General features: G+C 36.4%; 1 protein-coding gene across 50 annotated transcripts in view; it reads right to left on the bottom strand.

The window, feature by feature from the left end:
- Positions 1-25,808, bottom strand: part of EIF4G3 (eukaryotic translation initiation factor 4 gamma 3) — a 333,558-nt gene that overhangs the window by 80,032 nt on the left and 227,718 nt on the right. For all 50 annotated transcript variants that reach the window (XM_072750926.1, XM_072750903.1, XM_072750897.1 and 47 more), the window contains 2 exons: positions 7,400-7,488; positions 2,313-2,559 (listed from right to left, as the gene is read on the bottom strand). In XM_072750926.1, the coding sequence (XP_072607027.1) occupies positions 2,313-2,559; positions 7,400-7,488 (336 nt within the window). The remainder of the gene's footprint in view (positions 1-2,312; positions 2,560-7,399; positions 7,489-25,808) is intronic.

Genomic DNA, 25,808 nt, shown 5'->3' with positions numbered 1-25,808 from the left:
TATTATTTTATTTTTAAGATTTTATTTATTTATTCATGAAAGACAGAGAGAGGCAGAAACACAGGCAGAGAGAGAAGCAGGCTCCAGGCAGGGAGCCTGACACAGGAATTGATCCTGGGTCTCCAGGATCACACCCTGGGCTGAAGGCAGTGCCAAACCAGTGGGCCACTGGGGCTGCCAAATTTTAAGTTAATAGTAAGTGCTATGGCACTTACTTTGCAACTATGACTATTGTTACAGTTATCATTTCTCACAATCCTTACATAATATAAAGTTGGAGAATTTCTTAAAATTTTTATAGGATAATAAAAGCATGACATAGTATTTTTCTTTTAATTGACAAGATTCTCATCAAAATCAGGCCCCAGGGGACTCCTGGGTAGCTCAGTGGTTGAGCATCTGCCTTGAGCTCAGGGCATGATCCTGGGATCCGGGATAAAGTCCCACATCAGGCTCCCTGCAGGGAGCCTGCTTCTCCCTCTGCCTGTGTCTTTTTGCCTCTCTCTCTGAGTCTCTCATGAATAAATAAATAAAATCTTAAAAAAAAAATCAGGTCCCAGGATCACTTCATGGTAGTACTCTAGGTCCTTCTTTATATTAGTGGTTCTTAATATGTAAGTGATAGACTCTTGATGGTCTGGGATATTTTCAACAAAATCCTTATTACCTTATTATATTCATTAAAAGGCAGACAGTTTATTGGATCTAAATTTTAAACTGACTTTTTTTCCAATTATTGCTAGGGTATATTACAGTTTATTGTTCAATATAGTTCAGGCTAATAGGTAAGTACCTTGCCAGACTGAGGGATAAAAATATAACTGATGGGGGTCCCTGGGTGGCTCAGTCAGTACAGCATGTGACTCTTGATCTCAGAGTCATGTGTTTGAGCCTCACACTGGGCACAGAGCTTACTCAAAAAACAGAAACACACACACACACACACACACCCCAATATACTGACACAGTCCTACAAATGACAACAGTGTCTCAATCTTCTAAAGGACTGGTGGTATCCTCAAGTACTTCATGATATGAGACAAGCCTAGATTTCTAGAAGTAATTTAAGTATACTGAGTCCAGAAGTTAAACAAAAATTTTACTATAGCAAAGTCCTACAATTTCACAAAGCCCACTGGCCACAGTTTACTGGTAGTGAAAAGATCAGTATATTAAGGTAGTATCAATCAGTTACTTTCAAACATTTCTTACTACAACTCACAATAAGAAATATGATTCTATGATTCAAAACAAATAAATATGTAAAAGAAATGTTTCTTAAAACAGCATTTACCCTAACTTTTGTAATGCACTGACAATTTTTAATTATCTATTTTTTAAAATGTTGGTTGTACATCACTAATTTCTGTGTAGATTATTTTTCAAGTCTGATATTTGATATTCAAACCCAATGTTACACAGAAGTCACTCAGATTTGGCAGACTAAGAAAAACATTGCACCTATCACAAATTTTCTATCAAATGAACCATCTTTCCCCACATATCCATGCCAAATCTCTCCAAAAATCTTGAAGGCAACCACAGTTTATACAGGACTGGGATAGAGCTTTAATGGACTTGCTGGTGCCTAAAGATGAAAGAGCCTCTGGGGCTTATCATGTATTTCACGGGGCACATCTCATACTGCCTGTGCTTCGTAATCTAGTCACACTGCTTGTGATGATCATAGTTCAGGTCTACAGAGTTGTCAACAAGTTTCTGTTGTGAAATTAGTGAGTTACAACCAACATTTTTTAATTCTTTTGTTTTTCTTTTTTCTTTTCTTCCCTTTAAATAGGCTCCACACCCAACATGGGACTTGAATTCATAACCCTGAGATCAAGAGTCATAAGCTCTACTGACTGAGCTAGCCAGATATGCCATAACCCAACATTTTATAAAGAGAAAAGAATAAAAAATGTGTGTTACATGTAATAAGGGTAAGTGATTAAGGCTTGTGACACGGTAAGCACAAACAAGCACTGAAACAGCCCTTTCAATTCAACTAAATAAAATTAAATTTCTCTTGTCAAATCCCACCAGTCTAGCACTGACTGACATCCTATGCCAGCTGCTCTTCCAATGCCAGTAAAAGCAGAACACCAGCATCAGATATCACTTCCGCCAACAAGGAACTCCCTGGATTTGCTAGTCACTAACTTACACCCACTAATCTATTCTGTAAATATTATACTGTGATAGCCTCTTTCTTTCATCCAATATTTCCCACAATAAGCCAACATTACTGTAAGGTTATAACAGAGTGAAGGTGAAAAGGAAAGAACTACAGAGAAAGGCAGGGATACACTTACCTGGTTTGAATGGGAATGTCACCCCTTCACCAGAACTATCAGTGGAGCCTGAATTAGCATCTATTCCTTCACCCTCAGAAATACTCTCAGCACCATTACGTACAGGCTCAGCTTCTTCTCCATTTTCTTCCACAGTTTTTATTTTTTTTAGGTCAGAGGTGTCTCTTCCAGGATGAAACCCTTGGCTCATTTTATCCTGTTCAGATTCAAGTACTTTGTCACCTGAAAGATCCTCTTCAGCTTTAGGCTAAAGCGTAAGTGAACACAGAGGTTACATCATTTTTACCATGTAAATATGCATGAAAACCTACACCTATCCCCTCTAAAAGCATAGGAAAACAGGTCACTAAAAAAAAGTTTGTCTATGCTCAGCATATGGTACTAGAATGCTAAGTTTATTAAAAACACTTTTCTCATTTCATCTCTTGGCAGAGAGAAGACAGGTCACATGGCTACTGAAATGCTTTAACATGACTAATGAAATCTAAATGTACCAAAGGTTAGAATGGAAAGAACTGTTAATCCTTGCACTTGTTGAACATGAAAGAGGCCTAGTCAGAAATCTAAATCAAGCACTCCTACTCTTGCCACTAACGCTCAGCAGGTATAAAAAGAAACATTAGAGGGAGACTTTTGTGCTTCTCTTGCTGCTAAATGGAGGGTTTGATGAATAAAGTACCTAGGTCCTGCAAAGCTGATCATCTTTCATTTTACAAGGAGGGCACTTGTTAGTTAAAATCTATTTTGTTTATTGGTTCTTAGAATTCTCTGTGGTTGTAACCTTACTCAAATTGTATATGGAAAAGTCGTTGGCATATATTCCTCTACAGAGGCAGAAATCCGGGTTCTGGTGCATCCTATTTTTATTGTTTAAGATTTATGGGCAGCCCGGGTGGCTCAGTTGTTTAGGACAGCCTTCAGCCCAGGGCATGATCCTGGAGACCCGGGATCAAGTCCCACCTCGGGCTCCCTGCATGGAGCCTGCTTCTCCCTCTACCTGTGTCTGTGCCTCTCTCTATTCTGTGTTTCTCATGAATAAATAAAATCTTAAAAAAAAAAAACAAAAAACAAAAAACAAACCTTTATTTCTTATTTATTTTTGAGAAAGAAAGAGAGCACAAGTGAGAGGGGCAGAGGGAAAGAATCACAAGGAGACTCCAGGCTAAACATGAAGCCTGATGCAGGGCTGGATTTTGTGACTTTAAGATTACAACCTGAGCCGAAACCAAGAGTGGGATGTTTAAATGACTGCTTCATCCAGGCGCCCTTGGTGCATCCTATTTTTAAAAAGCAAAATAGAATGAACGTTATTTACCAGATGATTTTTGACCACTATAATTCAGATATCAAAAAGATTAATTTCTTGTGGTGCCTGAGTGGCTCAGTAGGTTGAGCATCTGACTCTTGGTTTCGGCTTAGGTCAGAATCTCAGGGTTTGGGATGGGGCCTCATGACAGGCTCCTTGCTCAGTGCAGAGAGTCTGCTTGGGATTCTCTTCTCTCTCACCCTCTGCTCCTCCTCCCGCATGCACTCTCTCTCTAAAAAATTAAAGAAATAAATACAATCTTTTAAAAAGTTTTTGAGGGCCATATATGAACCATCAAAATTTCTTGACGTTAGTTCTCCATGAACTTTGTGTCTTTCTATATTATGAAGGGTAAGCACTCTAAAAACAAACCTTTGGAAGAAGCACTCAGAGGAAGTAGACATTCTAAGTGATAAATTCATGCTAGGAGAGCAAAAAAATGTCATATCAATTGGTTACCTCAATTGATTTATGAAAGTATATTTTTTCCAAAAAAATCAGTTACAAATCCTACTTAAAAAAATTTTTTTTTATTTTTTAAAGATTTTATTCATTTATTCATGAGAGACACAGAGAGAAAGAGAGGCAGAGACACAGGCAGAGGGAGAAGCAGGCTCCTCGTGGGAAGCCCTATGCGAAACTCGATCCCGGGTCTTCAGGGCTGGGCTGAAGGCGGCGCTAAACCGCTGAGCCACACGGGCTGTCCCCTACTTTCTTATATAAGTGAAATACTGTAAAATATTGTAACAAGTATAACACTAGTCAATTATCTTCATCAGATCATGGGGAAAAGACAACATTTTAGAATGTTGTCAATAGAAATAGATAGGTTTTCAGGACTGGTTTACATAATGAAAAACAAGTTCATGAAAACACACAGACACACACACTCCCACTACCACTCATTTTGACATGTGCTTTCCTCACTCTCCTAACAGAAAAACACAGTATGGAAACCATCAAAGAAAGACATAAAAATTTCAAGAAAATAATGGCTGAGATGATTTCTTTTTAAAACGTGGCACAGAGTGACTTTGAGAAAAAAAAGATCTATCAAGTTTGAAACATGAATCAACAACCTTTTTCTTATTCTACACTCTACTGTAGTCTAACTTTTAACGACCGTGTAATATCACCTTCTAATTAAGTATACATCAAGATCTTGAATAATTTGGCTTGAGAGTCTGTCAATGATACTTAAACTTATTAAAGAGCAGTATAACTACATTATACATTTACAGACCATTCATATTTCAGGGGTTGTAAAATGAAGAAAAATGTTATTTTAGAGAAAAAAAATATATTATGTCCTCTTTGTGGACCTAAAATTGACAACAGAAAATCTACTGGACATAAGCAGAGAACGTATTACTTGGAAACTTAATTTCTAACTGGAAAAAGAAGTATAAATAAACTTGTTTCCATGAATGACAAACCATTATTCAGAGAACAAAACATCACCAAAATGTCTGAGGAACATTGTTAGAAGGATATTTTTTAAGGGAATCCACAAAATTAGCTGCATTAAATATTTATGATGATTATTTTTCTCTCAGCTGCAAGAAGCTCTATTAAACTAGTTTATAAGCATCTTAACAGTTCCTAAACTATTTACCACGAAAACCAGACTGAAGAAAGAAAACACCTTATTGGCTGGATTGTCAAACAAAGGTTAAACTTTTATAGGAAGTTGTTAAAAGAAGAATTTAGTTGATAAAACTGCCTGTTTAATTTATGAGTTTTAAAAGTCCAAGAAAATCAGACCCAACAACTATATGTAGTAACTAATGAAATATCCTAAAAATTTAAAACAAATTTTAAGATCCTTTGATCAACAATTTTGAGATAAATCACATTTCACATTAACTTTCTAGGCTATAATTTATAGAAATTGTTAAAATATTTGCAATGACATAACAAACCAATATATAACCTAAAACATGCTGATATCTGAAACACATTCTTTTAAAGGCTGAGAAAAATCTATTAAGAAAAAGAGTTTGAGGATCAGTGAAAATAAAGATAATGACACCCATTATGCATTGAAGTACTGTAATAAATGCACAACTATAGGAAAAACTGGAACTAGGATTTCTGGGGGGTGGGGGGAAGGTCTGTGTGCAAATAAATTCTTTATTATAAACTATACAGTTCAGAAAAAATGGATTCAAAAACGAGTAAAAACAGTTTTTATGTATGAAGAATAATAATCCGAAGAAGGTTTTAGCTAACTATGGTTCATGGGCCAAATATGGCTCATCCTCCATTTCCGTATAGTATGCAAGGTAAATATGGTTTCTGCATTTGTACTCACTGAAAAAATTCCAAAGAAGAATATTTTATGACACATGAATATTATATGAAATTCAAATTTCAGTGTCTGTCAATGAATTTCTACTGGAATGTAGTCACAATCATTCTTTTATACATTGTCTATCGCTGTGTCTGGGGTACAGCAAAAGAGTTGAGAAACTGTGACAGGGATCATATAATCTACAAAGTCTAAACTATTTACTATGTGGACTGTTACAGGAAATGTTGGCTAGCCCATGATCTAAAGAAGAGGGTGAATATTTGCAGGAGTGGTGGCCTACCTATTTAATATTCAGTAATGCCTAGAAACGAGCAAAGATTAACGAAGTACAATAGAAGAAAACAAATAAAAAATAGCAGAATCTAAAGAGAAAACAGTTTATGAAGCTCTTGCAGCCATACCAGGAATGTATGAAATTCCCCTGCCTCTGGAAGGTATTTTATTCTCTGTAGTAGCAACATTTTCTTGTTCAGCTGCAAGACAAGTGCAGCAACTACTTGCACCTCTACAACTTCCTGCCAATTCTTACCCCCTGATAACCACACTGTAAGCACTTCCATGAAACATTTTGGTGGTTGCTAAGGGACTAACTGTGACATCAGTAGAGCATGTAAGAGCAGTGACAGGACAGGGGGAAGTAACAAAGGGGTACTGTGAACTTCTTGGAAAGGTAAGAATTATACTAGATAGAAAAGCCTTTTGAAATAAATGCATTTAAAGTCACTTTAAAATAATTTGTATATTCTAATGTTATCACCATATATATTTAATAAATATTATTTTAATAAAGTAGATGTTAAGAGTTCAAAAAATAAAAAAGCAATATACAGATCTTTTAGATTACTTTTCATTTATAAGCTAGAGTACATAGCACTAAAGATATTGAGATTATAGACCATGAAACTGATAGAACACTCTTAGGGCTATGCCTTTGTTTCTTCCTCGCATGGTCTCCTGTTGTGCTGTAACCTACAGCAAAACCTGGCATGGTTTAGTTCAAAACAGGCAAATCGTATATGAAAAGTTATGTTACTGGGATGCAGTTAAAAGATGACAGATCCAAAATCAATTTACTTAAAATGTACTTGATGATTTCTACCACCATTGTTAATGAGTATTTGACAAATTTGTTTGCATTTTCTTTTAACCAGATTAGGCTTTCCATCTAGTTAACAGAAGGAAAAATTCAATTGAGGGGGGTGGGGACTAGTCAAAATTTAAACAATAACTTAGTTTTGCCATTTTAGAATTGGCATTTTGAAAGAGACAGGAATCCGATGAAACTGAAGATGCTATCACAAATCTTATAAAAATTCTATAGGTGGACTAAAAACAGACTCTGAGCTCAATATACCATGTTTTGTCTGAAAAACAGTATCTCAAGAAGGATATATAAACCCACACTTGTCTTAGGAAACAGCACCACTACTCTGAAGATAAGCTAAAGAGATTTACTCTTCCCCTTACCTCCACTTCTGCCTCTAACACTTCTTCAGTGGTTCGGGTCCGATCTTTTGGTTTCTTCCACATCTTTGGTGCAGTTACAACTGTCTGAGCTGAAATACAAGATCAGTGCCATTACTTCTCACTGTAAAGTCATGTTTGGAAATACTGAGTCTAAAATGATACCTGTATTCAAATTTAGCAGAACAAAAGAGGGCTTCACCCATATGGAAGAAACAGCTGAATGATCAAATGAACAACTGTGTGGTTATGGCCCAGAGATTACAGCGGCACAAGTCTTAGGCACAAATTGTGCATATCAGCACATATAGCCTTACAACCAGTGCCCTACGTTCCTCCTGCTTCATGGTTAGGACACATAATTCAGTATGCGTTATCTATATAAGAAACTGGCCTACCGGACAGCCCTGGTGGCTCAGTGGTTTAGCGCCAGGGCGTGATCCTAGAGACCCGGGATCGAGTCCCATGTCAGGCTCCCTGCATGGAGCCTGCTTCTCCCTCTTTCTGTGTCTCTGCCTCTCTCGCTCTCTCCTCTGTGTTTTCATATGAATAAATAAATAAAATCTTAAGAAAAAAAAGAAATCGGCCTACCAACCAGTTCTAGACTTGGGTCTGCTTCTATTATTAACTAACTACTAACACTTCTCAGTGGATGTACATTCAACTATAAAATGAGGAGATTAGATAATATCTAAGGTTCTTTTAAGCTACAAAAGGTATAAAATTCCAGCTTGTTTTTTAAAGCTTTCTAGACAACAAAAGTACACTTTAAGATTTTATTAGCTAGGGGATCCCTGAGTAACTCAGAGGTTTAGCGCCTGCCTTCGGCCTAGGGCGTGATCCTGGAGTCTCCAGATTGAGTCCTCGGATTGAGTCCCACATCGGGCTCCTTGCATGGGGCCTGCTTCTCCCTCTGCCTGTGTCTCTGCCTCTCTCTCTCTCGAATAAATAAATAAAATTAAAAAGATTTCATTAGCTAGGCAGAACTTCTACAACATTCACTTCTCATTTCAGATCAATACTGTCAAATCTACTCGTTCATACTGCTGGGGAAAAAGACAACCTAATTTTTATTGATTATATTGTATCAGTAGTTCTAGATGGAAAATTAAGCCTACAAAGGATTTTTAAATATTCATTTGGCTTGCAAATTCCACAAAATCTTTCCACATGTGGATGTATAATTTGGATGTACAAAAGACTAAAAATCAGATAGCAAATAGAATATAGTAAAAGGATCCTACAGAAGTCAACACATGAGTGAACAGAGAGAAGTGAGGAATGACAGGAAGATGGGCAAGGAGAAGAGTCAAAGAAAGGCCACTTAACAAATAGAAGACATTGTCAAAAGTGAATAAACATGAAACTAAAAGGTACCATGTACTGGTTTTCTATAGAAATATAAGATCATTCATTCAAGACAAAACCAACCAATTTCTCTAGACAGCCTACTCTTTTTCAGAACAGTAGAATATGAACACTTACACTGTTCTGAGGAACAAGGAAAAGGAAACATTTAACATTCTTCTCAAAATTACTGCACCATCATAAAAAATACTCCTGTAAATCTCCTTTGTTACACACACCTCAATTCTTTTTTATCCATCCTGTCACAGACTATAATGAACAAGAAAACATTAGACCGCTGTTATTCTTTCTTGCTGACTTACTCAACTACTTTCTCAGAGAATGGAACTAAGATTATGGTAACCACACATGGGTTTAAATTTCCTACTGCCACAGAGTCTTATATTGAATATGTATATGTATGTATGTATGTATCTATGTATGTATGTATGTAGTGGTCTCTTTTCACTTTTTATGGATCTTCTCATTTTATATAACCAGTCTGTTTTATATGTATCTCTCCAAAATGATGTGATTAATTCTGGTTCCACAACAGAATCTATTTTAAAAGTTACAGAGTTTGGGGCACATGTACATTTTATTTTAAATTTTATTTAATATATGCATAGGACACCTGAGTGGCTCAGTTGAGCATGTGCCTTCAGCTCAGGGCATGATCCGGGTACTGGGATCAAGTCCCGCATCTGGCTCCCCATAGGGAGCCTGCTTCTGCCTGTCTCTGCCTCTCTGTGTGTCTCTCATGAATAAATAAATAAAATCTTAGGAAAAAAGTAAGATACATCCAATGAAGAACACTTATAAAATTTAGACAGATATCAATTTGGTAAAAATATCTCTAAGATATTGTGAATACTCTGGCTGAATTTCTTGCCAGCATTTAAAAGACACAAGTATACGTACACTATATAGTTTTGTAATCTTTTTTTTTTTTTTAAACTGAACTGCAAACACGAATGTAAACCTTATACTTCTGATCTTTCGGTAGGAACTGTCATAACAAATCAACTTAGTCAAAATCCCTCTATGTTTAACGTATTACATTTTTATTAACAGTAAAAGAAAAGTTCACAGACTGATATTTGATTTAAAAAGAAAGAAAGATAAAATATAATAGGCAGTGAAGAACTACAAAGAGCTAGATGTACATGATTTTTATTAAGTCACTTAAGAGTAAGGAGGAAGAAAGAAAAGCTTCTTGACCAGTCTGTAGGAAGTCCAATTTAAGATAGAATTACACTGCTGAAGTGTCAATCAACTGACCAGGACCAAGTCACAGCTAGGATTTTTATGAGCTGCTTCTAGTAGCAAAGATTTGGCTTTGGGCTAGTGAGATTAGGCTAAAGGCTTAAAAAGAGATTAGGTTAAAAAAAAAAGAAAGGGCAAAGTAAAAAATTAGACCCATTATTACATTTATAACCATGTAAAATACTTACGTTAAGTTTGGAAGGATATAAGGAAAAGTGTTATGTTAAGACTTAGACCACAATATTTGAACAATAGCAGGCTTTCCTCTGTTCTTCAATATTATAGTAATAATTTAAAATTGGAAGAAAATAAAAGGGTGAAGCTTTTAAAACTGATTTTTATTCATTGTTTCAATCCTGTATGATTGAAGTGGAGGCATTTTGTTCTAGATTTTAGGACTGCTCTTTATAAAAATACTCCTGAAATAAATTCTAAAAACTGTTAATCTTACCAAAGATGTTAGAATTTTACCTATGTTTTTTGATATACAGTGGACTTGGGGAACTCACGGAGCTCTTTAACACCATTTGTTTTAAACAAAAACGTGGGAACATCATCATTACACGAAGGTTAAAAGAACGTCAAAGAGGTGATTACATACGAGAGGTAAATTTTTACTCCTAACATATTCTATTAGCTATGTAATATAAATCTGAAAACAACATTCAGTAAAGATACCATGTTGGTAAACTTGCTTATCTTTACTAGATCACTCTCTATTACTTATTTCTCCAGTGTAATCAAGTTAAGTGCCCAGAAAACTGTTAAGCGTTAATAAAATTTCAATTTTTTTTCTGATGCCAAAAAGGAAAAAGATCTTTTCTACTTTCCCTTTTCTTAGATCTTTGCCTAAAGAAAACTTGTAACCATAAATTCTTCCTCTATCTATGTGACATATGTGTAAATCTTTTTATTTTATTTTATTTTTTTGTGTAAATCTTTTTAAATGCTGAAGAAGACTCTTTCGCAGCTTTATAACTCAGGAATGTTTTTCTTAAGAGTCTGGGAACCATCTCTTTGTCATCATGGGAGTTTCCTCTAGGCAAGTACCTCATCATAAGTATATGTGGAGTTTAATTTCTCGTCTGGATAAAGGCAACTGAACTAACAGATGGACACCTCAACTACCAAGAGAATTAAGGATGAACTAGATATAACAGCAATGGTGCTGGTACAGTCCTGCTACAGGAAGACAAATTACCTTTATCTTGGGAACATGTATGTGATAAATTATATTTGTTTGGCTTTAGGAAAGGGTGGGATTTCCTTCATCTGTAATCTCATTAGTGGGTTGCCTATGATGCTCACTGCAGACATAATGCTTCTTCAATAATAAAACTATTTTCTTTCTTTTCTGCATTTGTGAAGAGCATTTTCTGGACTGGCAGGAGGTTTCAATTTTTACCTCCACAATTCAGTAACAAGAATGAGATGGTTTAAGTGCCTAAAAGGCACAAATCAGCTGAAGATCTTGTGGTCACATAACACCCAGATAAGAGACCAAGAATTATAAAAAGTCTCCCTTCTAGCTCTCCATTCTTTTGGAATATAACATGAACTCCTTAGCTCTAAGATTTAAGATGAGTGTATTCAGAGTCTGAGTCTCCAGACCAAAGAGACACAACACTACGAAGACTTATTAAGAATAGATACCCCACTACTGGTAAGGGAAGAGCCTCCTTACATTGTTACAGGGTTGAATATAAAGAGTAGAATGTTCCAATAATGGAACTTCCAATCAGAATTCCCACACTTCACACTCAGTTCTTTTTTTTTTATTTTTTTTTATTTTTATTTTTATTTTTTTTTTCACACTCAGTTCTAATCTCTTCTCTTTCCTATCATTTTTTCCCACATTTTATTGACTTTTTTTTAGATTTTGTGGTTTTAAATTCCTAAAGTTGGCATTAAATCATTCTGTTTACATCATATTCAAGAATTTTATCTCCAGTTTCTTGAGGCTGGGGATCTTAATGTCTTTTTTTTCTTCCATGGATGCTTATTAAAATCTAGGAAAATCTGATGATCTAAGAAACTGGGGCAGAAAAAGAAAAAACCCAGTTGAGAGAAGGGTAAGTTTTTACAATGGAGATGTACATGAACTAGAAAAACTAATAATGATAATCAAATACATAAGAATGATGGGTCACTGAAAGATATCAACCAAAAGAAATCACTAGGGAGTAAGTCTATCATTGTTTTCCAGCATCTTCTCAGGGGTATTTAAAATGGATGGATGGCTTGGTGATTATGCTTCCCATCATATGTTAAAATGCTCTACGACATCTTCACATAAATTTAAATAGTATAAGCTAGTCTGCCCATGGTCTAGTGCTAGAATCAAAAAAGAAAACAAAATGGGAATTCTAGACTTCAATTCTACCAAAAACATAATATCTATAACACAATTTAAAACTTTTTACTTCCACGTTGAATTACTACGTTGTACATCTGAAACTAATATCATACTGCTGGTTAACTGGAATTAAAATAAAAATGTAAAGTTGAAAAATAAATGTTTTTACTTCCAGGTTTAACGTTACACACTTTCAAGGTTAAGAGTCAAATTATAGACTTGTTCATTTTAATTTTTTATTTTTTTTGACTTGTTCATTTTTAGATTTTGGTTTGTTAATATTTTTAATGTTCTCAATATTTTTATTAATTGTATTGATCTTTCTTCCTAATTGTTTTGTTTTCTGTTTTTAAAATTTGTTATCTTAAATCTTTTGGGTGTAATTTGTTCCTCTTTTAAAAAAAACCTCAGCTTTATGAGGTATAATCGACATCTAAAATAAGATATTTAGAGTGTACATTGTGGTGATCTGAGATATGCACACACTGTAGAAAGATTTCATCTAGTTCATTAACATATCTATCACCTCAGATATATATTGGCCAGGTGGTGGTGGTAAGGAAACTTAAGTTCTTTTCTCTTTGTAAATTTCAATTATACAATATGATGTTATCAACTATAGGCACCATGTTTTACATTAGATTTCAGACTTTATTGATATTACCTAGTTTATTTGAACGGCTTCTTCACATGGCTGAGTTCATTCATTTAAGACCACTTTTCTTTCCTAATATGTGCATTCAGTGGTGTAAACTGCCACCTAAATATTACATTAGCTGTGTAGTAGGCAGAACAATGTACTGCCAAAGATATCCATGCCCTAATCCCTGCACATTATGAATAGATTACCTTACATGACAAAAGTGAGTTTACAGATGTGATTAACTTAAGTGATCTTGAAATGGTGAGACTTTTATCTTCAATTAACCTACTGGACCAAATGTGATCAAAAGGGTCCATAAAAGTGGGAGGAAGCAAGAGAATCAGAGACATTTGTAGATGTTATGCTGCTGGCTTTGAACATGAAGAAAAGACTAGAGTCAAGGTGAATGTAAGTAGCCTCTAAAAGATGTTGAAAAAGCATGGGAATAAAATATCTCCCAGTCTCCAGAAAAAAATACATTCTTGTTGCTATCTCAAGTTTAGTCCAATGAAACTAATTTTGGACTTCGGACCTCCCAAATTATGATATAATAAATTTGTGTTGTCTTTTAGCCAATAGGTTTGTGGTGATTTGTTAAACACCAATAGGAATGAATAGCAGCATAGAATTTTCTTTTGGGTTTTCATTTCCATTCAGTTGAAAATACTTTTTTCCCTTTGACTTCCCCTTTTATCCTTGGGTTATACAGAAGCGTGTAATTTAGTTTCTGAATATTTGGGGGATTTTCCAGAGATATTTTTCTTACTCATTTCCAGTTTAATTGCATTGTGGTCAGAGAACATACATGCTTTGACTTGAATCTTCTGATCAAAAGTTGTTTGTAAGTCATAACATGGTCAGTTTTGGTAAATCTGCCATTTGCACTCATGTATCTGTTGTTTGAGTGTCTTTTTATTTTATTTTTTTTAAAGATTGTATTTATTTATTCATGAGAGACAGAGAAAGAGAGAGAGAGGCAGAGACACAGGCAGAAGGAGAAGCAGGCTCCTCGCAGGAAGCCTGATGTGGGACTCCATCCCACTCCTGGGATCACGCCCCTGAGCCAAAGGCAGATGCTCAACCACTGAGCCACCCAGACGTCCCTGTTTGAGTGTTTTGTGTCAATTAGGTCAAGTTGGTTGACTGTGCTACCAAAGTCTTCTATAGTCTAATTTCTGTCTACTGCTTCTATCAATTATTTCTCTAATTATGCCATGGATGGATGTCAGTACTTTTTGCACATGTGAAATGCAGTTATAATAACTTAATAACAATTTTGTCTGCAAATTCTAACAGCTATGTCAGTTATAAATCAGTTTTGATTGGCTCATTTTCTGCTCATTTTGGAACATACTTTTCCCATAACCTCATTAGTTCTACTCATCATTTGAGGAAGAAACAATATCAATTCTATACAAACTTTTCTAGAATATTGAAGAGGAGGGAGGGACTACTTACTAATTTCATTCTATGACGTCAACATTACCCAGATGCCCAGATATGAAAATTACCAGAAAACCACAGCGCAATATCCTTCATTAACTTAAGATGCCCCCCCAAAAAAACTAAATAAAATTGTAGCAAACCAAATTCAACAATACAAAAGCAACCCCACAAAAAACCCTCCCCACCTCGGAGATAAATTATATTTCAGGAAAGCAAAGTTGGTCTAATATTTAAATACCAAGTATAAAGCAAGTAGTAAACAAAAGAAAACCATGACTGTCTCAAGATGAGTAGGACAAACATTTGGTAAAATTCAATTCTCTCCCTGATTGAAATGACTCTCAGAAAATTAGGAATAAAAGAGAATTTCCTCAACCAAATAATTTTAAAACCTACAATTAACACCATAATTAACGGTGAAAAATTGAGGAAACCCTGGGTGGCTCACTGGTTGAGCATCGGCTCAGGGCCTTATCTCCGAGTCTTGGGACTGAGTCACACATTGGGCTCCTTGTGTGGAGCCTGCATCTCCCTTGGCCTGGGTCTCTGCCTTTCTCTCTCTCTGTCTCTCATGAATAAAGAAATAAAATCTTTTTTTAAAATGGTGAAAGATTGAATGCTTTCTTTCTGTGATTGAGACTAAGACAAGAATGTGTACTTTCACCACTTTCAGTCAATAATATATTGAAGATACTAGCTAGGGCAAGAAGTCAAGAAAAAGAAATAAAAGGTGCCCCTCTGTTAGAAATGAAATAGAATTGTCTTTGTTCAGGAATGACGTAAGTACTTACATAGAAAATCCAATGAAATCTCTAGCACAAAAAATGTTAATAAAACTAGTAAATGAAATTCAGCAGGATTGCAATATAAGAGACTAAAAGAAAACTCTACTGTATTTCCATATACTAGTAATAAAAATTAAAAATTGGAATGAAAATTACCACTTATAATAGCATCTAAAGATAAAAATTTGACAAAATTACCAAAGACTTGTACGTTAAAACCTTCAAAACATTGCTGAGAGAATTAAAGAAGACAAACTGTGAAAATATGCCATTTTCCTAGGTCAGAAGACTCAATATTGTAAGATGTCAACTCTATCAACTGAATTCAACACAAACCAAATCAAATTCCAACAGCCTTTTTTGTAAGAGTAAGCTCTATGCAACATTGGACTTGAATGAGATCGAGTCATAAGCTCTACTGACTGAGCTAGCCAGATGCCCCAACTAACAGGTTTTGTAGAAAAAAATTTGTAGGGAAAACTGATTCTAAAATTAACATAGTTTTAACTATACTGGAATTAAGATAAAAACTTAATTAAAATGCAGGAAATTAAATTAACAAAAAGCAAAAGACAAGAATTGCCAAAACAATTTTGAAAAAGAATAATAAAGTTGGAGGACGTCATACTATATGACTAGAAACCTCAAAAATCATAACAGTGCGGGGACGCCTGGGTGACTCAGCAGTTGAGTGTCTGCCTTTGGCTCAGGTCGTGATCCCGGAGTTCTGGGATTGAGTCCCACCTCGGGCTCCTTGCATGGAGCCTGCTTCTCCCTCTGCCTATGTCTCTGCTTCTCTGTCTCTGTCTCTCATGAATAAATAAATAAAATCTTTTAAAAAGAAATCTTAACAGTGTGGCATCAAGAAAGAACAACTAGATCAATCAATGGAAAAACAGAGAATCCAGAAATCAACCCACATATAATATATATAACATATTGTGGGTAAAGGTGTTAAGAAAATTCACCAGAGAAAAGACAGCCTGTATGAAATTCTCATACAGCACTGGTGGGGATGTAAAATGGCACAAGTATCTGGAAAATGGTTTACAATTTCTTAAAAAGTTAAAATATGCATTACATGGAACCAAGACATTCTACTCGTATTTACTCAAAAGACAAAATATATCCATAAAAAGATCTGTACACAGATGTTCACAGAACTCTGTTCTAATAGCTCCAAACTCAAGTGTCTATCAATAGATTTTATTTATTTATTCATGAGAGACAGAGAGAAAGAGAGAGAGAGAGAGAGGCAGAGACACAGGCAGAGGGAGAAGCAAGCTCCATGCAGGAAGCATGATATAGGACTTGATCCTGGGACTCCAGAATCACATCCTGGGCCAAAGGCAGGTGCTAAAACCGCTGAACCACCCAGGCGTCCCAAAATTTATACTTTCTGATTTCATTTATATAACATTCTAATAAATGCAAACCAATTTACAGTGACAGGAAGTAGATGAGTGCTTGCCGTTGGAATGAAGTGAGGGTAGTACAGCTCAGAGGGATTTATAAACAGGTATGAGGAAACTTTGTGGGGTAAGATATTCATTACCTTGAGCTAGTAATGGTTTCATGAGCATATATAAAGATGTCAAAACTAATACAATATATACATGTATATATTTATATATATAAATGTGAACTTTATGTGAATGACACCTCAATAAAGGTGTTAAAATGGCCTGGGGGTGGTTTCCAAAAGAAAAAACATAAGCATATCTATGTATCAATTACAAACCTGCTAAAAAACGACAGTGTTTTTTAAAGACTTTGAAATAGCTTGTATAGTATTCTCCATTTATGTTAAAGAAATATCTAAAAAAAAAAAAAAGAAGTATGTATCTATACATGCAAGCAATGGGACTCCAAGGGCTTTTTCTCTTTTCCTAACTTTTGTCGCTTTTTATCTATTATCTTTTTTTTAAATGACAAAAATATCAATTTAAGCAAATATAAAGGTAATAATCCCCCTCCCCTAACTAGCTATTTCTAGTGGCCTGAGGTAAACAACATTAACACTCTTTGATACATAGTCGGCCACACCTTAATGACTCATACAAATAATCACAATCAAATACATACGTCTATTTTTAAGTAGAAAAATAGAGTCATACTAAAAGTTATTTTGCAAAAAGTTTTATTTTCCCTTAATTTGTTATGAAACTCTCTCCAGATTATCAAACAGTTCTATCTCATTCATATATTAGCTGTACAGTATTCCAGAGTAGATATGTAGAATTCCTCTTGAAAGAGATTTTGCTATTTTTCTTGCCAGACATAGTATCAGAAATTTAAAAGTAATTCACACTTACACAAATACATGAGGGTTGTATTTCCTCCCTTCTTACAGGTACTTGATTTGATACTGATATTACAGCTAAAAAATGTACTTCCACACTCAATAATGGATGAGCATCTTCTCTCGCTCTTTCTTTTTGGCTATTTGTTCTTTCTTTTCTGTGATTTTTTTTTAACCCAATCTTCTATTAGGCTGTTGGCTTTTTTTTTTTTTTAAACTCACAGATACCCTGCAAACAAGTTGTTAACCTTTTACATACTGTCCTGTTTCTTTTTATGAAGACAAAATTCAAAATTTTATAATGAACTTCCTCTAATGAATATGTGTTGCTTTTTTCAAACAATATAAAAAAAATACCATGAAAGAAAACACACATTTTAATTATTTTGAAATTAAGGCAATGACTCAAAAACTTATGAATATGCAACTTTCAAAACCAAAGATTTTTAAATGATTTCAGTTGAGGGCACCTGGCTGGCTTCGTCAAGAGTATGGGACACCTGAACTAGGGGTTGTGAATTTGAGTCCCATCCTGGGTGTAGACATTACTGAAATAAACAGAACTTAAAAAAAAAAAAAATGGATTTACTTGGATGAGTATAAATGTACTACTAGCAATCTACTTCACAATCTTTAAAACCACATGTTTCTCTAGTTTCTGAAGCATATTAAAGCTAGGATTTTAGCTTAGACCTTCTGGTCAACAACAGGACCATTTACTGCCCCACCAGCACTAAAAATTTTACTACCACTTAATGTGCCTTTGCTATTGTACACAATCAAAGACATGGACACAAATTAAGACTCTATTATCAGTTCTTTGACGATAAGGACTGCATCTTATTGGTCTCCTTTGTATATCCACCATTTAATATAACGTCTAAACCATGGTAGACACTCACTGAAAATGTGTTTATGAATGAATGCCCTGCAATCAAAATTCAATTCAAAGTTAATGTTTCTCTACAACAATAAACACCAATTCAGCTCCTTCTGTGTAGTAAGAAGTATTATATTATTTCCATTTCAGAGATGAGAAAATTGAAATACAGACAGGTTAACTCAATTGCCCCAACCCCATAAACAGTAAAGGCTGGAGCTACAATTAAAACATAGATGTAACTGCAAAACACTTGTCTTCCCAAAATAACATCCTGCCTCTTAACTCTGCCTTGTTCCTGCACCTTCTCTGCTAAATTTCAATTTCATTTACATTTTGGTTAAGAAGTCTTTTGTTTTCTAGCAGGAGAGGATGTGGAGTTAAACAAGGGAGGGTAGTGTGAAAAACCATTTGTCTGTCACCACTATGGCATAGTACCTCAAGTCTTGAGGAAAATAAAATGGCAAAGTGACTTTAAGGAGAAGATTTGATCCCAAAAGGCAGAGAATAATGCACTATGCAATTCTGTCAGCAGTAAGAGCAAAGATGACTCCAATGAGACCATTAGCATATTTTCTAAGTGTCTATATTGTATTTTACTGCTCTTTCTGCATGAACCTAGATATTTCTGCATTTTAATAAATGCTTTTGTATCCCTTCTACCATAATCAAAATAGCCTGCAACTGAAGATAAGTCCAGCAACTGATGAAGAAATGTCAATCACTACAGCACAAATGGATAATTAGACAATAGACTGTAACACAAATAGCTATCTTTCTGTTTACTCAATGCCTGTCACCTCTAAATACAACGCTAAGGCTCAATTACATGAATATACAAAAAAACTGGATTAAAAAAAAAAAAAACTTCCATTTGATCATCAGTGAGACCACACTGCCAGTGCTTTGCAAGTGCCCAAGACTACTGAAACCTTAATCTGGAGGAGCCACTATGGGCAATAAAACACACTCTAGTGCAGCCCTGGTGGCTAAGTGGTTGAGCGCAGCCTTCAGCCAAGGGCATGATCTTGGAGACCTGAGGTGGAGTTCCGCATCGGGCTCACTGCATGGATCCTGCTTCTCCCTCTGCCTGTGTCTGCCTCTCTCTGTGTCTCTCATGAATAAATAAAATCTTAAACAAACAAAAAAAAAACCACACACACTAACACATGTGCTTCCTCATTTCTTCACCTTACCCATCCCTAGATTTACACATCTGTCCTTCTGATCATTGAGTTCCCAAATACTGTGAACTGATAGAATTATATTTAGGTGTTAAGAGTCAAGGAATTATCAAAATGGAAAACTTTGTGAAGAAAGGCATACTGAAAAAAAAAAAGGCATACTGAAAGAATTGTCAGAAGTTTAGCATAGGGTAGGCTGAGAAGAGAGCATCAAAGCAATGATGTGGGAATTAGCACCTATTAAACAGGTGTGAAGGACTGGCCAAAACAACATAAAATTAGGGAGAGATGAGGATTAACACAGAACCTTAGCTGAAGGCTAACTCCAGAGTCTTGATCTTAGACCTTTGAAGCAATTGTCTATACAACTCTTGGACAGATATAGCCAGAACCTATCTTCTCTGGAAGACTTTACTGGAGAGTTTCCAAGAGAAGTCTCAAAGGAGAGAGAGCTGCAATAGCTGGGATAATAATCTGCTAGTCTATGAAATGTACTAGAAAGGTAAGGGGATTGAATAGCTGGGTGGACAAATGAATGGGATGGAGAGCTGGAAGGACAAGAAAGGCCAACCTGTAGGAGGACTTACCGAGGGTGGCTCAACTGAGGCAAAAATATGCAAGAACTAAGCTAACTAAGAACTAAGGAAATGCAGAATCATTATTTCTAAAACACATATTCCTTATGTGTTTCATCCATAAATACTGACATTGCTCCCACAGCCCAGTCACGGGTTCTGTATTTGTGACATCAAACAATGCCCCTAGAATGGCTACTACAGTGGTGCATTCACTACCTAGCTGAGAATACCCTCTCAAACTTAGGTAAGATGTAGCTACTAGTAAAACAGTAAGAGTAAAAATAATACATATTCAGACATAAAATACATCAAAAGACAGTATGGCTTTTGGTTGTACCTCAACATTCCTCCATATCTGGTACTGTTGATTATGTTTTTGTTGAAATCTAGGATTTAAATTTTTTTTTTTTATTTTTTTTTTAATTTTTTTTTTTAATTTATTTATGATAGTCACACAGAGAGAGAGAGAGAGGCAGAGACACAGTCAGAGGGAGAAGCAGGCTCCATGTACCGGGAGCCCGATGTGGGATTCGATCCCGGGTCTCCAGGATCGTGCCCTGGGCCAAAGGCAGGCGCCAAACCGCTGCGCCACCCAGGGATCCCATAGGATTTAAATTTCTAAGCTGTAACTTCCCTAACTGGATTCAATTCAAGCTCCAGTGTTTTTAGCATTAAGTTCTTAAGCTGATGTCTCTGACAAATCGTTATATATGCTTGAAGTCCTATTCATTTTTTAAAAAATAGTAGCTTTATTGAGAAATAGTTAAGATACTATAAAGTCTACCTTTTTAAAGTATACAATTTACTTGTTTATAACTGTAATGAAAAAGCTTCAGTCTTTTCACTTCTCTTTGTAGGGAAAAAGTCAGTTATTCCCTATTGTGTGTTTCCTTTACCACTTGGAACGCTTCACTTGACTTTTTTTTTTTTTTTTTTTAAAGATTTTATTTATTCATGACACACAGAAAGAGAGGCAGAGGGAGAAGTAGGCTCCATGTAGGGAGCCTGATGCAGGACTCGATTCCTGGGCCAGGATCACACCCTGAGCCAAAGGCAGGCACTCAATGGCTGAGCAACCGAGTTGTCCCCACTTCTGACATTTAGCATCAAATATGTAGGTTCCCCCCCATAACAAGCAATTCTGTGACACCATGGGTGTCCTACGATTTAACTCAATTCAAACACTATCAACCTGAAGATAGCGTCAGATCCCACAGGTTAGGGCTTAGTTCCCACAAGACTGTTCTTTTCACTCCTACTTCAGATGCCAGTTGAAAGCCAGGTGACTGATCAGTATAGATCAGAAGTTCCAATGACTATCCTCTCCTCAGGTTTGATTAATTTCCTAGAGCAGCTCACAGAACTCAGGGAGACATGTACTTGCATTTACCAGTTTATTAAAAGATATGATAAAGGATCAGATGAAAATCCAGATGAAGGGATAGATAGGGCAAGGTCTGGGTGGGTCTCAAGTGTAGAAGCTTCCATCCCTGGAGTTGTAGTACATTACTCACTACTGGCATGGACACGTTTACCTGCCTGGAAGCTCTCGGAAACCCCATACCCCTGAAATTTTATGGAGGCTTCCTTACACAGGCATGATCAAACACTAAATCTCTTTGTATCCCCTCTCTTCTCTCAGGATGATGGGGGATGGGGTTACAAATTCCAAACTTCCAATGACTTGGTCCTTCTGGGTTACCAGCCCCCATCCAGGAGCCCACCTAGAGTCACCAATAGACTAAGACGATCTTAGTGCTATCACTTACAATTTTACAAAGCTTTTAGGAGCCTTGTGTCATCAGTGGAGGTAAAAGATCAATATTAGAACAAGAGATGCTCCTAGTGTCCTTATTTAGTAAATTACATGGGTTTTAGGAGCTCTGTGCCAGTAACAGGGGTCAGAGAGTAATATATTTTTTCTACTGGGGCACGTGGGTGGCTCAGTCTGTTAAGTATCTGCCTTCAGCTCAGGTCATGATCTCAGGATCCTGAGATTGAGCCCTGCATCAGGCTCCCTGCTTAACAGGGAGTCTGCTTCTCTTCTTTCCCCACGCCCCTGCTCATGTGCTCTCTCTCTCACTTGCTCACTTTCTCAAATAAATTCTTAAAAATATACATATATAGGGGATCCCTGGGTGGCGCAGCGGTTTGGCGCCTGCCTTTGGCCCAGGGTGCGATCCTGGAGACCCGGGATCGAATCCCACGTCAGGCTCCCGGTGCATGGAGCCTGCTTCTCCCTCTACCTGTGTCTCTGCCTCTCTCTCTCTCTCTATCATAAATAAATAAAAATTAAAAAATATATATACATATATATTTTCCTATTATCTCACAATAGCATATTCATAGAGTTGTGGAACGATCACCACTATCTAACTTGAGACATTTTCATCATCCCAAAAAGAAAGCCTATGCCCAAGCACTCCCTCTCCACTCTCCTCAACCTCTGACAACTATGATTCTACTTTGTGTCTCTAAGAATTTGCCTATTCTGGATATTTCACATAAATGGAATCACTGATATGTGGTCTTTTGTGACTTCTCCACTTAGTATGATGTTTTCATGGTTTATCCATGTTGTAGCATGTATCCATACATTATGGCTTTCCATGGCAAAATAATATTCTGTATATATATATATACATCAACCCCCCCAATTTGTTTATCCATTTGTAAGTTGATGAACATTTAGGTTGTTTCCACTTTAGGGCTATCCTATTCATTTTTTTCTCTCCGCCTTTCTTCCTAATTTTCCTACTCATGACCTAAACAGGAAGTTAATAATGTTATTAGTATCCTCTCCTTAAACGCATGCCTAAAGCTCTTCAATGGTACATATTTTCCTTAAAATTCGCTGTTCTAAGCATACCTCCTCCCTTCCAAATGACAGCAAAGGTCACTGTAAGATGTGTCTAACCACTGTGAAGGTTAAATGACATGGGCACAAAAGCCTCTACTCAAGTTATACACACATAAGGGATTACTGTGAGAGACTTTATACCATTTCATACTCAAGATTTAATGAAGAACTTTTGAGATGGTATCATTTTGTTGAGCTTCTCTTCTTTGGAATATAAATTCCTAAGGACAGCGATAATGACACCCATTTATTCCATATAGTATTAGTACAGTTCAAAGGGAAGATTTGAAAAAACAAAAACAAAAACAAAAACAAAAAACAAAAAGGGAACATTTGGTCCCTTAACACTAGCTGAAAATAGAAGTATTAATAATATTTAATATTTACAGTGCTTATTATATGTCAGACACTGTACTAAGTGCCTTACATATATCACATTTTATGTTCATTGTAACTTTATGAAGTAAATACAATTATCATCTTTAAATTCTGGACAAGAAAACAGATTCAGAGGTTAAGAAACTGGTCCATGTTCACAGAGACAGGGGAAAGGCTAAGGTGCTGGAGTGTGTGACTCTGTTGTCTTGACCACTACACTTTACTGATAGTATTGAGATTAACCAAATACACAAAAAGTAACATTCAAGTCCTATGCATAAATATTCAGAAAACTGCTACTACAACTAAATATAATGAAGATCTTGTAGTAAAGAGTAGAAGGGTAGAGTTTGTTTGAAAGGTGAATGTCCCGCAATGTCACCCAACATCCTAAAGGGTTTAAGTAGAGATATGAAAAAGGAGTGGTGGGGCAGCCCCAGTGGTGCAGCGGTTTAGCGCCACCTGCAGCCCAGGGTGTGTGATCCTGGAGACCCGGGATCGAGTCCCACGTCGGGCTCCCTGCATGGAGCCTGTTTCTCCCTCTGCCTGTGTCTCTGCCTCTCTCTCTCAATCTCTCTGAATGAATAAATAAATAAGTCTTAAAAAAAAAAAAAAGAAAAAGGAGTGGTAAAGTCAGATCTATGCTTTAAAGAGATGACTGTTTGGAGGAGAATGAACCTGAAGGGGAGCAAAACTGGACATGCCAGGTACTTGAGAGGTCCTAAGGCAATGAGAGCAGGAAATGAAGAGGAGAGGACAAATTCAACAACTGCATCAGGTAAAATCAGAGAACCTTGTTTATTTTTTTTTAAAGATTTTATTTTTTTATTTATTCATGAGACACAGAGAGAGAGAGAGAGAAGCAGAGACACAGCAGAGGGAGAAGCAGGCTCCCTGCAGGGAGCTGGACGCGGGACTTGATCCCGGGACTCCAGGATCATGCCCTGGGCCAAAGGCAGGCGCCAAACCACTGAGCCACCCAGGGATCCCTGAGAACCTTGTTTAAATGATTTACATGAAAGATAAGTAATTCAAGGAATAAGTCCATCAACAGTGGCTTCACGATTTTAGCTTATAAAGCCAGTGCCACTAACTGAGATAAAGGAACAGGTTTAGGGAACTAGGTGATTAGTTCAATAGGGGACATGTTAAATTAGAGATGGCTCTGGTATTCCCAAATGGAGATTTGGCAGGCACAAGGAAACAGAAGACAGAAACTGAGAAAAGAAGTTGAGGATGGGGACAAAAAACTTGCAAGTTACCTGCATATACCACTGGGAGCCATCTACCATCAGAATAGATGAAATCAACCCTGAAGAATGTGTTAAATGGTAACAGTATTAGAACATGATCCAAATATAAGGGAATTCTCTTGGTGATTGCACTGTTCCGTATTTTGACTGTGGTAGCAATTATATGACTTTATATGTCTGTCAAAATTCACAGAAATGAATGCTAAAGGGGATGAATTTAATTGCAAAGAAATTATATGCAATAAATCTTACTATAGAAATAAAAAGAGAAAGCAATGAGTAGTGTTACATGTGGTGAAAAGACCATAAAATAGCAAGCTGGGAGCAAAAAGCAGATGATATAAGTTGAATAGTGAAGAGAGGAGAAGAAATGATAGACTATTCTTGGGAAGCCTGAGTGAGACAAGGTAAGGAGAGTTTCAATGACAGCTAAATGGATGTGTAGGATTAAGGGAGTGTTTTCACTATGAGATAGACTTCAGCAGATTAATGATGACAAAGAAGTCACTGGGAAGGCAGTGAATATATAGGAGACTGCAAGGGACAACTAATAAACTAATTAAACTAATAAACTCCAATGAAAGTTTGGATGGAGTCAGGTTGGTAGCTATAGCAGAAGGCTAAAAAAAAGGCATACTTAATGCACTCAATATTCTAAACAAAGATATAAGGTCATGTGCTGAGGGTGCAGAGGGCTGGGCTAAGGATAGGATTTTATAAAAGGCAAGTCATAAAAGGCTGGGGGCCATTGAGAAACAGTTCTCAAGACTACCATGCGCAGGATGCCTGGGTGGCTCAGCGGATGAGTGTCTGTCTGCCTTCAGCTCGGGGCATGATCCAAGTTCCAGGACCAAGTTCCACATCAGGCTTCCTGTAGGGCACCTGCTTCTCCCTCTGCTTGTGTCTCTCATGAATAAATAAAATTTTTTCTTAAAAAAAAAAAAAAGACTACAGTGTGCAAGGTAAAGGTCAGCACCGGAAAATGAAAGTGCTTTTAGCAAGACTACGTTATCCTGGAAAGAGTTCTCTTGTCCGATAGAGTAAAGCATTCCCCCTAAACTGTCTGGATTACTCTGTCTGGAAGCAGGTAAGCGCAATGGTTTCTTTTGGAAGTAAATGAGTAAGTCTCGGGAA

The sequence above is a fragment of the Vulpes vulpes genome, chromosome 2, assembly GCF_048418805.1.
Source record: "Vulpes vulpes isolate BD-2025 chromosome 2, VulVul3, whole genome shotgun sequence".
NCBI classification, from domain to species: domain Eukaryota; kingdom Metazoa; phylum Chordata; class Mammalia; order Carnivora; family Canidae; genus Vulpes; species Vulpes vulpes.
The sequence above is the reverse complement of the archived record's forward strand: the minus strand, read 5'-3'. Positions and strand labels throughout refer to the sequence as shown.